Raw genomic sequence first — 14,495 nt, 5'->3', positions numbered from 1 at the left:
GGTTTCCGTCTTGATTATTCCATTGCCAGTCTAATCCCCGTGTTACTTTTACACCAATATCAATTTTCGATAAATTTTGTTGAACAAGCTTACGTTGACGTTTTAAGGCACTTTCAGTTTCTTTTATTGCCTTACCAAATTGTGATTCAGTGACAACGTCGGTGACAGAACCATACAATTCGAAGCCTGATAAGGAAAGATAATGGGTTTGACCACTTGCGTTCTTACCATTTTGGAGGATTCTAATATAACGCCAACTACCGCTATCTGTTGGTGGACTTAAAATCCAAGATGCCGTGGATCCAGGTTCTTTCAAAGAGGAATCATTAGTGTGAGTTTTTATTGTAATCCAGTTTACTCCGTCAGTGGAGACTTGAAAAAGCCAATTTCGTAAGGCTGATCTACCGTACCCTCTGGAATGCCGTAGCGTATAATACTTAGGTATAAACCACACACCAAGATCAATAGCAAACCAAGCACCTTTATCGTCGCTGGTATGACAATTAGTTGCTGGTCCGTCGTGATTTATAATGTCTTCCAGTTTTCCGTATGGTAGACCGCGACCTTCCGACGAAGTAATCGAAACAAGGTTAAATTGTGCTGGGTTTACCCACTCAGATACAGTTTTCCCATTTGTTCCAATCCAATATAGGATACCGTTTTCATCGAAATCGCGCACATAATTAAATTCCTTTATGCCATTATCTTTAGCCTGAATTACAAATTTAAATGTAGACCGTTCGAAATCATACCATTGCTTAGCAACCATTTTATGTAAAAATTTAGATATAACTCCAATAGTTGTTAACGGTTCCACTTTCAAAGTTTTTCCAGTTCTATCAATTAAATCTGTACTTTCAGGATGTCTTATTAGGTGAATACGCATTTTACGTGTTAAAATTTGTAAACCATTACTTGAAAAAGAATTTTCATATAAGAATAATGGCGATCGATCTACCGATTCCGTGACTGATACAAGTTTGCGAACTAAGTTTACTGCCGGTCTACAGCTTAGTTTGTTGTCGCAACATTCATAGTTACCAAACGCCTGAATAAAGGATTTTAGACTATTCGTAACATAAGAACAGCCAACGGCGGTGTTCTTTCTGTGTCCGTCAGCGTAGCTGTTAAAATATGATAATAAAGAAGTAACCAAACCACTGCTTTGTAATTCATATGTAGAGATTGTTTTCTCATCTTTAAAATAAGAAACAAGAGTTGGTAAGACGGATTCCATTTTCTTTAAATTTAATTGTAGCTCATCGTTATCTGCAGAATTCTCAATTTCTAGGCAGGCATCACTTAATCTATCTGCTACTTTTCTTAGTTCAGTCAAAACATCGTCGTGTCCTATTTCAACGTTATCAAAGTACGTTGCTCGAATTTCGCTAGCTAAAGTTTTAATTTTCTGCTTCATTGCTTCATGCTTGACTAAAAATCTTTTAGCACCTTCACCGTTCCAGCCGCCCGCATATTTAGGTCCTAAGGTTGTTTCCGCTGTAAACGAATGTTTAGTTCCACGATTTGATTCAAATATGAATCCTGGATAATTCTCACGGAGTACAGTAAGTTGCTGTTGTCCATCGCTACGAATGTGCAGTTGGCCGTCTGCAGGGCTCGATAATAACCAATTGCCAAATTCAATTTTTGCGTCACTTGTTTTGGATAATATTGGAATGCTTTTTGATCCAGATGCAATATGACTCCGGGCTTGTTCAATTTTATCAAGAAAATCAGTTCGACTTTCAGGCGATTCTGGACCGCTTTCTGGACTACCACTAGAGTACATTGTCGCCAATTTACCATCCCAAACAAATCTAAACCAACCATTACTACCACTAGGCAACTCTAGCGCACAGAAATCGTTCCATGCGTATAAACAGTCGCGATGGTAAGCAAAACACCAGTCTTTCCATATATATGGAATGCCTTGAGATATTTGTGTAGCATCAGATGTTTCAGGTTGCTCCGTTGGTTCTGTCACACAAATTTCTGCATCTCCTTCCTTAGTAGATTGAACAGGGAGATCAACTAGCGAACAAATGATATTCAGTACACCCAATCTTAACATTTGCTTTAAGAAAGATTCACGATCCTTTTTCAGTAAGTCCTGGGCTATTTGAAGTGCAATTTGCTGGGTTTCTTCATCATCAGGATTTTCGAGCGAATTGCCAATTACTTCAACGATTGCAGTGACAAAGGATTGACCAGTTGAGTTACAAAAATCCATTAACAAAGTAGGAGTTGCATAGTGAATCAGCTTTCGTGTTACAACAAGAACAGCTTTTTTAATAGAATATGTCATTGTCGACTGATACGTTTTAACAAATAGAGAGAGTAATCGTTTAGTAAACACAGGTGCCATTTCTGGGTCGCCTTTCATATCATCGTGAACATCAACACCTTCGTCAGTTATGGATTTATTCGTATCTGCTGCGCAGTTTTCATCCTTATTAGATTTGGAATCGTTTTCAATTTCTGGAGTTGATTGTGTTTCTATTACAGTCATCCATTCACCTGCACATACAAATATGTCCAGGGATAATTTAATTTTAAATGATCGCTCATACAGCAAGAAATTAGCTAATTAATAAGCTTAACTTACTTGGTGATTGTAATATTCGTACAATTTCCTTATGACCCTCGTCAGATCTCTCTCTCGCTTTTTCTATCGGCGTTTTACCATCTTCGTCTCTTAGGTCAGGATTAGCACCATGGTGTAGTAGAATCTGTAAATTTTTTTAATCGATTTAATTAATTGCATACTAAATGAACACTAACAAAGTTTGAGAAAAGTCTATATAAAATTCCTTTATCAATTTTCTAGCAGAAGTGAACGATTAGTTGTAGTACCATTAAGTAAGACTAATACTAACTTTTCCTACTAGAGGGCGTCCAAAACAAGCGGCATAATGTAACGAGGAAGACCTTTGTCCACGATTAACGTCAGCTCCACGTTCACATAAATATTCAACCTATTTAGATTATGTATAAATTAATTTGTCCAAGGGTAAACTGATTTAATGTTATGAAGATATGTTAACTCTTTGAATATGGTAAGATACCGTCTCTAAGGTTCCAAATGCAGACGCCCAATTTAGCAATGTCTGACCAACATCATCCATATAATTAACGTCCAATCCTAGCAAAAAGACCAAACGTAAATTGAATTGCAAAATTATCGACGAAAATTAACGTATTGTAGTAACTGATTCCGTCTTACCATTCTCAATAGCTTCAACGAGTGCTTCTGTATCTTTTCCTCGTATGAATTCGATTAGTTGCCTTTGTGTTTTATCATGTCCTGATGAATTATCACTCTTTCGTAATGACTGATAAGATCTACTAACAGTATTTGGTCGCACCAAAGCTCGGCGACCCTCGAATATAAGCACTAACAGCAAATCCATGAATCTGAGACAATCCAATACGTTTCTATATAAGAAAACATAGCATATGATGAGATAATGTCAGTAATTAATTCAGTACATCAATTATGTACCTTTCTTCACCAATGAGAACATCTTCAATAGCCTCAAGTAAATTTGATCTCAATAATTGCTACAAGTAAAAAAGAATAAGTTAGCTACCTTAGATCACGAAGAATCGAAAATTTGATGTACTGTACATACATGTGTAACAGAGTTGGAACTCCTGCACATAGCTGAAAATAAGCCAATGATAGTTGATATCGTTCCAATTCGATTGGGTTTATTAGTATCGGATGAAACAAATGATGACGAATTTGCAGTATTAGCTATTAGGCTGCTATTATTATTAGACGTATTGTTTGATGCTGCTTGCATAAGGGATTCCAGTAATAAATCTATTAAACCATGGGAAATTAAAGGAGCAGGGTCAACATTTCGACGCGTAAAACGGTCTGATAGCGAAACGAAGCATCTCAGCGCACCATCAGCAACCTGTAGAGAAGTTTAGTAATATTGTGGCATTAATCTTTGACTTCAATTTCTCGTGTAAGTGATTGTAGATGCTATTTAACTCTATATTACGTACATAATGATCATCGTGTTGCAGTAAATTTGATAAAGATTCGACACAATTTTCTAACATGGAATCTTGCGGTTCTATTTTACTACAAAGACGTGATACAACCTGCATTGCAGAATGTAGTGTATCGCGATGAATGACCGCTCCATTAATCCGAATAAACGAAAGCATGCAAAATAATCCACCATCTTCGTATATAGCAATTGATTCTCGCGAGGAAAGGAATTCTAAGACCTATTCACGGTGCGAGATATGCAACGTATAGCATGCATACGGGAAAAATAGAAGGAAAATGAGCGGTCTTGATTATTTTTAAATATTATAATTACTTACTATACAAGCAACGAAGCTAACTAGGGGAAACTTATTTGCAATTACGGGATAACAATACTAACCTTAACACATTGCTCTGCTAGATCTTTAGCCAACTTAGATTCTTGCAGATCTCCACAGATAATTAATCTGTTACATATTGCTTTAATAGCGCCTTCTACACTTACAACACGTCTGGTGCATTCAGCAGAAACATCTAAGTAGTAGGTTATTGCTCGAGCAGTAACTTCCAAGATAGATTCAGAAGCACATTCATCAAGAAATATTTTACATAACGCTGGGATGAATGTTCGAGGAGGGCAACTACGAAAAAATTTGGTATTGAAAGTTCGTTAAGATTGAGAAGCATTAATTATAGCAATTTATGGTACTGTACAGCAAATTGAATAAAAGCGCATAAAGTATAAATTTTAATGTCGATCACTACGAGATAATGTGCAGGAAGTGAAGTGATATGCCTCGTTCTAGCTGAAAAATTTACGTTCCTTGATTTAATAGGAAATAGCTTACCTTTCGAAGCATCGATCAATATTATCTGACATAAGCAACAACATGCATAGCTGTTCTAAAGCAATTAATTGCATGTCTCTCTGGTCACCATGGCCAGAGTTCAGCCATTCCAATAACGTGTCAGGATCAACGTCTAGGCTACTCATATTTTTCCTATAGTGAAAATGGAAAGTAAACTTCATTTGAGGGGTTGCATCGAGTTAAAGGTAATTAGAAGACGAAAAAAAAATCACATTGAGTTATGATTGATCTGATCTGCACCACAGTCTGAGCACTAAGGCACATGCATTATTCTAACTCTGAGTCCATGACTATCGTTATGGGCCATGGCAGTGCTATGCTTTGTAAGGAATCTTCATCGAACTGAACCTCGTATGTTGTTACTAGACTACTAAAATACTACTAGTATAGCTCTTTACATAGGCATATTTAATACTGTGGCGTGCAATTTTATAACAATTTTCCTCATCACTTACTTAGTTTACTAGATTATTATAAAAAGAATTTTCATGTCAAGATAGATTCAGAAGCAGCGCATTTGTGGTAATGACGATATTTATTGTATACACTGTACTGTACAGTACAGTGTTTTTCTTGAAGCAATAATGTACTTTTACTCAAAAATTAACAATTAGGAAGTCCTAGTGTATGATATGTAACTATTTAAAAGTATACTTATAAACTATAAAATTTACGCACAGGACTTATATAGGATGTGATACCTCCTCCATGTTAGTTATTCTATTTGTGTAATTACGATATTACAGTATACTTTAAGCCTAAAATTCAAGCACAATACTCGTATACAATATCCCCTTCATTCTAGTTGTTCTATTAGTGTAGTCTATGCTATTAAGAACCGAAACAACAGTATTTTTTCAGTACTCGTTATAAAAGACGTCTTTAAAGGCTCAAGATTCTAACATTATTTGAATCACAATTAGCGATGTATTCTGTTAGGGTAGTATGCCAAATAACAAAGTCTATTACTACTGTACAACTTGATTTAGAATGAATTCGCTCAATAAAAATAAGATCGAATAAGCAGCAGTCGTCGTTAAGGAAACCGAATTACTGCATTAAGGAAATGTACATAAATAACTTTGTGACGATGAAATATTCAACACAGAACTATAATTATCTGTGTCGGGTTTCTAACTACCGACCCATTAAGTAACTACTGTATGGTAGCATGTACTTTAATTACAGGAAACATAGTCCTGAAACTTCGGCTGAACATTCAGTGGAGTCTACCCCTCTGATATCGAAAGTGTATAGCCCTGCATTACTATACGCGTAGAAACAGTTGAAAGTACAATACGGCTTCTCTCTTAAGCCTAAATCTTCGATTATTTAGGAGTCTACGGCCAAATTCAGTTTACAAGTTACTAACTTTCAATGTACCAATCTACTTTCACTAACGATGGATAAAAGATATGAGTTCGCGCATGGATTGACTTTGACGTAGAAAAGTGCCATTACAGCGCGATGTGGTGATTGTACACATATTAATTGACTGTATCCGTAGAGAGCAGTAGATGGAATGCTGAGTCAGACCGATTAGCGATACACCGTACTCGGCGTACTGTATGACTGTATGGGGGAGAGAACTTGGATGCAGTGCGTAAGCCGAAAATAGAAGAATATTCTATTTTTCGGCATGAAAAATACTACGTCTTTGACTTATAATTGCCGTACTTGTAGTTTCTAATGAAGTCATGAATGATTTAAACCGAGTGAGTTATTTTATTTCTTTTATTGTCATGGTCTGTCATTATCGGATCATTCCATTATCCTTGTCCTATACTGCATTAGCAAATCGGAGTCATTAATAAGAAAAGATGGAGTACAGTAATAACTCATTCATCGCATCCTTATATTAGCCAATAGAGAGCTACATCTTGCAATTTGGTAGCTATCTGGGCTACTTCACCTCCATTGGAAGTCTTGAAAGTCAGGGTATAAAATAGTATCCAACACATGTTGACGTATGAATCATGTTTCTTTATGATTTTACCGCAGACTCACTCATTTCAGTGACTTGGTATAAGCCCAAGTCCCGTACAATACAGTCAGGAGAGAGAGAGATATTGATCAACATGGATTTTGCGCAAAAAGTCTGACTTTCAATCAAAGAAAAATATCCTTTCATGGTCTATCACCCTACTGCTATCATCCCTATCGAAGGTACATAGGTTGTTGTATGTCCATCTATAAATTCATGGACTTGCATCAACTTTGTAGGTGAATAAAGTCATGTATTGCATGCTAGCAGCGATTGATGAAATGGTCAAAGGAGAATCTTTCAAAGTTTCAATTGCTAGTGTAAAAGTCATCACTTCACTGGATTGACACAAAATAGTCACTTACAAGAAAATTCAAAGTCTTCAACGTATCTTTGGCGTAATTGTTCTAGTATAATTTCGACGTTCTTCTAAGTGACTCCAAGTCAAAGCTTTCCATCCAATAAGTTCTTGAACTTTATTTTTTTCATAAAATAAAATGAATAACTTGCATTTCCCCTTCCAAAAAAAACACGTCGATGTAATGAGCTGTCTTTGTTCTAATTACTGTAGAGTAAGTTATGAGGTGTAACGCTGTAGTCGGGTGATGCTTATTAGCCTGAGTCTGGTGGTACCGTACGGTAGAGAGAAATGGATGAAGAGACACACAGTGATGCGTGCGCAGCAGGATTACTATTGTTGCGGTATGGTAGTTCGTGGTTACGGGTAAGGATAAAGTGTCCATTCATACTCGACGCTTTCTCATACAGTACTGTACTGTACCAGTGACTTCATGTTAACAAGTTTGTATTGGTTAGAACGGATGAGCTTTACTTGGGACACCATGATTGCGCAAGCGTGTTGATTCACTCATTTGTGGGTACCGTGCCGACAGTACTAGTTACAGTATAGTACTGTACAGTATTTATTTACAGTGTACAGTACTGTACTGTACAGTAGGGTTACAATACTGTACTGTACACTACAGTACAGTATTTACAGTACTATAGTACTTTACGACTGTACTGTACTGTACTGTACTGTACACGTAGCAATCAACAACGACTGCAAGTCTGCCATTCAGCCATGACTCAGCCTGATACTATGAATGGTATGATGTACAGTACTGTCCAAAAAGAGAGACTGCACGCCAGTCTTATTCCCTAGAGGTACAGCATGCAAGAGTCTGGGACTCGACTCAGACCAATGAGGGGCCTGTGTATGTTCTTCTTCATTTCTAGACGATCTACTGTACAGTCCGTGTTGTTCACAATTCAATGTTTCATGTTATTAATCCATGGTGCATCTATGGACTCATTGATAGCTACCACACAGCAGTCCATTTGGTACAGTACTGTATTGAGACTTCAGAGTTCATGAACTCTGGTCTTGGCAGGAAGCCATCATGAGCTACAGTACTGTCCACTGTACCGTACAGTGGACAGTGGACATTGCGCAATACTATACTGTACAGTACAGTACAGTACTGTGTACTGTACTGTATGCACTGTGCAGTTTCTAGCGTGCTGTACTGTACAATGTACAGTGTATAGTACTGTACTCTACAGTACGTCGTTTGACCTTTCCATCGCGTGAATCGCTCACAGATTGTGATAAAATTGACACTCAATTATTCCATTATTATACAGTACAGTACAGTAGTTAGTATACAGTACAGTACTGGTATATAGGGAACACTGTACTGTACACTGTATACTGTACAGTACAGTATATGTATTACACTCAGTCATACTGTTTGTACTGTAGTGTAGTTAGATAACGTCAAAAACAGCCATTTGTCCTTCATTGTGGTAGTTGGTAATATCTAGATCAAAATGGCTTCAGTCATTGCTGGCATGCTAATCATTATCTACTATTTACTCACTTCCTTATGTGGTACCGTTATTTTTATGTCTCCTGCCTTCATCTTTATGTTATGTTCTCCTAAACTGTTTCGCTGGTGGAATGACCTTATGTATTGGTGGTGGTCCGCATTTATCACGGTAAATCACAATCAGTTTACCAGTTGGGCTCGTCCTAGCTCACCCATACAATCGACTATGTATAGAGATATATGTATACAGTAGATACGATATCTTTCCGTGATAGAAACCATCCTGTTCCTAATTTGATTACTATGGACCATATTGAAATTTTTGAGTAGCTATTCAAATCAATAATTTACAATAATGACCGAACGGTCTAATGCTATACTTGTAACATCGACATCATGCGAATGGAGGATTTCCAAGCCAAATACAAAATGTCCACCCTTAAGTCCTTTCGATATCAACAGCAATGAATACGCGTTAATCCATAAAGTAACTGTCAATAGCCTCTCCTATAATCGACATGACCATTAAATAGAGTGGAATACGAGCATTCATAGGATACTAATTGATTCAAAATATTTCAACGCCGATTCTGAAGACACTGCTAACAACTAACAGATAAAATCGATTGGAGAACAGTCATAAGCATACGTGTATGCACGAGTACACTACATGGTGCATGTTATATTCATTGAATATCATATTCAATATGTTATTAGTACAGGATTGTCCTATTTACTATTTACCGCATCACGAGTAGTCTAGCTTACAACATAATTTACGACAATGTGCTTACCATAATGTAAGTAAACAACTTACACACTTTCATCTCTCGCCTTACGAAATACCCCCCCACACTATCCGATGCTTTATTAGACGTACAGTATAGTATACTTGTATTAAGACGAGTAGGTACAGGATTTAAAATCGAAAAATCAAATGATTGCTCTACATAATTTAAAACTGTAATCCAAATCAACAGAAATAACATACGATGATAGTCCTTCAGTCGTTTGATTGCAAAAATTAAAATATTCACATTTATTCATATTCAACCAGACATTCAAAAAGAATCTAATAATTATACATGATAATAGAATTCAAATACGACCATCAATTACAATTAATTTTACCTTCGTTCTTATTGTAAAATCTTTTCCACTAAGTGTGCAAATTTTAATGTATAGAAGGATATTTCAATAGCGGTTACATTTATTCAATTAAATGCTTACAACTCTTTTCATCTTATGTCTTACTATAGTCTAATCTCTCGCAAAGTCAAGTCGATTAAATATGTTATATTCATTACATAGGCAAATGATCATTCCTATCGACATGCAAATCCAAAAAACTTATCATTCATACAATATTTGTAGTTAACACATATTGATTTGATTAAATGGTATTTTTAATTAGCGATGGATAGCAAAATAAGCAGAATGTGTACTAACAGCGTTTAAATATTATAGATAGAGTTAAATTCGATGATATTGATACACGTATATGTTGAAATATTGATTGCTGGCATAGGCAGTATATGCATATCAATACTGTCTGTCAACCTTAATGAATTCATATACCACACTTTATTCAAACCCACTACGATGATCACGACGTTATCACGATATGTTCGTTTCTTATTTAATTGAAATCGTATAATGCATATTCTATTTTGATGATTTAAGACCTTAAAGTAATTGCATGTACTTCCAAATTGATTAATATTATTCTTTGTATTATTTTTAAATTTATAGGGTATCTACGGTAAGCGCTACGGATAAGTGTACATTGTGTACTCATTCTTATAAAATTTCACATTTCTGGTTACAAGTTATATTAATACTTGAAATATCGTAGTGTCATTCACTATGCTAGTAGTCTCAGTTTTATAATGTCGATAGGATAGACCTCGTGTACTACTATACTGTTCTACGGCAAACGATATCATGATGACTTTTTACTGATAGTACTTGAACTTTTACATTTTGAGACTTTGATTTAATCAATCCAAATAAGGAAATACATTTTCAGAAATAAAACAGTGATACTGTAGTAAATGACTTAAATCTAAATAGCTTTACTGAAGAAGTATCGATACCTAACTATAACGCTGCGATACGCATATAACGCTATTACACTGCTAGCGTATTGTTGATTGCATAAAATGGTACTATACACGTAGGTATATCTTAGACATACTAATCTTTAATACTGTTTAATTTGCATATCATATACTATGATATACTACACTTGTAGAGGTATTTTTTGATACGAAGGTATTTGTAACTGGTGATTTACCGCAAGATCCGAAAGAAAGGTGTATAATAATTATGAATCATCGGACTAGACAAGATTGGTTGCTATTTTGGGCCGTTTCACATCGTTACTTTGCGGTGGAAAATATCAAAATTATCTTACGTGGCGATTTGAAATATGTCCCTGGAGTTGGTAAGCTATAATCGTAGCATTCTACTCTAGTAATACTTCTAGTAATATGTAAAAGAAGTTACAACACCGTTGTAAGCCTACGGTATACTATAATAACTCGTTGCTTGTACTACGTCTCTATCTCTTATAAAATAATGAAATATAATCAACGACCGTAGTTATTTACACCCTCACTATAGACAGCGCAACAACCAAGATCGAAATAGGCTATGATCATGCTATAGAGTTTATTACAGATATGATACATTTTACGAATCAATATAAAATTGATCATTTCCAATTGGTAGTATAATGCGAGATTCTAGCTATCCTGTAACTGATGTACTACTCGTACTTCATCTAATAGTGTACTGTATAACGATTTCAAAAAATAGTACGCTCATGCATCTCACCAGGAAATAAACTAACTTTCTGTTATTGCAAACCGCCTTACTTAAAATAATTACATCAGACTTAATAGTACTATATTCATACCATAGTATTATACACTACTATAAAGACAAAATACTATACGTGTATGTCTTTAGAATTTAGACTGGTTATATCTAAGTCACCTATGGAGTTTTTAAACAAGGCAATGTTATGAACTGTTACCAACTTTCGGCTACGTCTACGGAACTAATTTCAGAATATCAAGATTACTGACCATACTTATATAGCTAACGAAGCTAAATTTTCTAGAGCATTTCTTAATTCTGACCATGTTATATTTGTAGGATGGGGTATGCAAATGTTGAATTTTATATTCCTTAAGCGGAAATGGGAAAAGGATCGAATCGTGTTTAGTAGAACCTTAGATTATTTTAATGATATTGATTATCCGGCTAAGATTATAATCTTTCCTGAGGGAACCAACTATGAAGAAATATCTGCTTTGAGAGGCTATAAATATGCTAATATACATGGTTTGCAACAGTATGAGTACTGTCTTCATCCACGAGTGACCGGCTTTGCCTTTCTTGTTAGTAAACTTCGTGAAAAAAGATTAGATGCTGTTTATGATGTCACCGTTGCGTATCCTAAGACTATGCCTCAAAGTGAAATGACCTTACTTAAAGGCAACATTCCAGAAGAATTACATTACCAAATAAAACGTTATGACAATTCCGAATTGCCTGAGGACCAAGAAGAATTAGGTGAATGGTGTAAAAAGCGTTGGGCAGAGAAAGAAGACCGACTACGCCAGTTTTATACTGTAGATAAAACATTTGATGGTAATAATACTCCTGATACTACTGGGAAGTTCAAATTTATTTTAGCAACGCTGTTTTGGATTCTAATTGTCCCTATATCAATGTATTTAACGTATTACAATACTATCCTGAGATATCATGTAATCATTGTCTCATCTTTATATTTCATCTGTGGCTATATGCGTGGTTTGGAGGTTATATCGATAGATTGGTACTATTATTGGTACGGAAAAAAGAAACGCAATTAGCTAATACACTATAAGGTGTGAATATGACTCCCTTTTTATCAAGTACTAAGATTTTTTGTAAAGTGGTTGCATTGATTAACTATTGCCTTAGCGACGGAGTGCTCTACTTAATATTAATACTACAATTAATTATCAATTGTAATTTATCTATTGTCCTATACTGCACATTTTGAAATTCTATGAAGATACAGCAAGCGCGTATATTGTAATCGTCTGTAATGATGTTTAGCTCTCCTCGGATTACAGTAAAGTGATTTCCATAGCGTACTCAATTTCTAATCAAAGTTTTGATTGTATCTAATAAGGATATCGTTACATTGTAGTTGGTAAGCTGAAGATTTTTCCTAGTTAACTCATAATAATTATGTAAACGCTAAATGGTATTGCTGGCGATTTGCTGTTAAGCGAACATCTGTGAAAGTGTACAGCTGTGCATGCATTCTTACTTAAATATACTCGTATGTGCAGTATCACATACGTCATTGAGAGCTAGGATAAACGAAGAATGTAACTATCCAAAGCTTAAGTTAAATATCTATCTGTGTTATGTTCATTCAATATGCAGTTCAATATATCAAATCTGCTTCCTAATTCTTTTTCAATTTCAAAAAAATTTTGGTAAATAAAAGAATGGTAACAATCTTAACTTGTATGATAAAGATTTCCGTTCATAATTGTACATTTAAACTTTAAAAGGTTTATTTTGGCCTCTTCATGCTAATATTTGAAATTTTACGTAGAATTAACATTTAACTTGCTATAAATATAAATTAACCGTAATAAATTAAAGAATTTGTGTTGGATTCATTATTTCGTATGGTCCAGTTTACCATTAGGCTTGCACATTAACATTATAAGATGCTAGTAACAAGTGGAATTTCCTATAGCGGTTAACGATCATTCGTACTTCTTTACTGAAAGCAAAAATGATGTGTATCTAAACTTGATAGATCTATAATTTCTCATATGCCTTTTTGAACTGCTAGTTGTTAATATCAAGTCTGAAACTTCTTTCTATTATCATACTGATAAGTGATATTGCAAATACACTCAGTGCGATTACAGCAATTATACTAACGTCGAAGGAGGATTTATGTGAAATCTTTGAAGTCGACTGTTCTTGATGAAAATTATTAAACCAGTAAATATAAATTCTGTTGGCGAGCGCCAAATAGTGATAAAGCTTGTAGTTTTAGTTAATTGTAGCGTTACAAATACAGTTTCCATAAATTGCCAAATAAACACCCGTAAAATTATAAAATGTTCTGAAATTTTTCCGTATTTATTTATGCGAGTACTTAACCAAAACGAGAAGAAAGTTTCATAACTTCATAAATGTAAACTATGATAAAAGACTTAGTAAATCTATAAGTTACAACAAAAAATCGCCTTTGTAAAAATGATCTTTAAAAGCATACGTACATAATTTCTATTAAGTTAAGTAACTGATTTTATGTATGTATACAGTAACTAATAATAATAACTATAATATTAATTCTATCCCATGATTGAAATAACTGTATATTGATGCACGTATTACGGCAAATTTTCACATTGCATATGAAGATTTTCTCATAAATTGTTTCTGTATTTGATAACAGCATGACTAAAAAGGTTTCCATGTATGGATACAGTATTAGTACATTCTTTCACTGAACAAAGGATAAATGATAGCAATATTTTGGTAAGGCCATGAACCTTATTGATTCCAATATTGGACAATATATAACTTACAATTATTATTACACAGCAAGAAAGTAAGTTAAAATTAGTTTATTACAGCAATTCCGTAAAAAATAATTCTATCACTTGTCTTTCTTGTTTTCAATAGCAGTGGGTGATGATGATTCTTCATCGTTCTGGCCAGATTGGCGAGCAAGGTCTTCGCCACTAACACCAAATTCGTTAACGCGTTTT

The 14,495-nt window shown here is 34.9% G+C and overlaps 2 protein-coding genes across 2 annotated transcripts in view; one reads left to right on the top strand and one right to left on the bottom strand.

Annotated features, from left to right (window-relative positions):
• Nucleotides 1-8,692: 8,692 nt before the first annotated feature.
• Nucleotides 8,693-12,578, top strand: TRIADDRAFT_52645 (uncharacterized protein; the record flags this gene model as incomplete). The annotated part of the gene is made up of 4 exons (XM_002108994.1): nucleotides 8,693-8,860; nucleotides 10,444-10,453; nucleotides 10,946-11,137; nucleotides 11,854-12,578. The coding sequence occupies 4 exons, from the start codon at nucleotides 8,693-8,695 to the stop codon at nucleotides 12,576-12,578; spliced, it is 1,095 nt and encodes a 364-aa protein (XP_002109030.1).
• Nucleotides 12,579-14,383: 1,805 nt separating this feature from the next.
• The window catches only part of TRIADDRAFT_49806 (uncharacterized protein), a gene marked incomplete at both ends in the record, with an annotated part of 4,298 nt that continues 4,186 nt past the window's right edge, over nucleotides 14,384-14,495 (bottom strand). Inside the window, one exon of the mRNA XM_002108272.1 lies at nucleotides 14,384-14,460. Within this exon, the coding sequence (XP_002108308.1) occupies nucleotides 14,384-14,460 (77 nt within the window). The remainder of the gene's footprint in view (nucleotides 14,461-14,495) is intronic.

This window comes from Trichoplax adhaerens, genomic scaffold, assembly GCF_000150275.1.
Source record: "Trichoplax adhaerens TRIADscaffold_1 genomic scaffold, whole genome shotgun sequence".
Taxonomy (NCBI): domain Eukaryota; kingdom Metazoa; phylum Placozoa; class Uniplacotomia; order Trichoplacea; family Trichoplacidae; genus Trichoplax; species Trichoplax adhaerens.
This window is presented reverse-complemented; position numbering and strand designations above follow the sequence as displayed.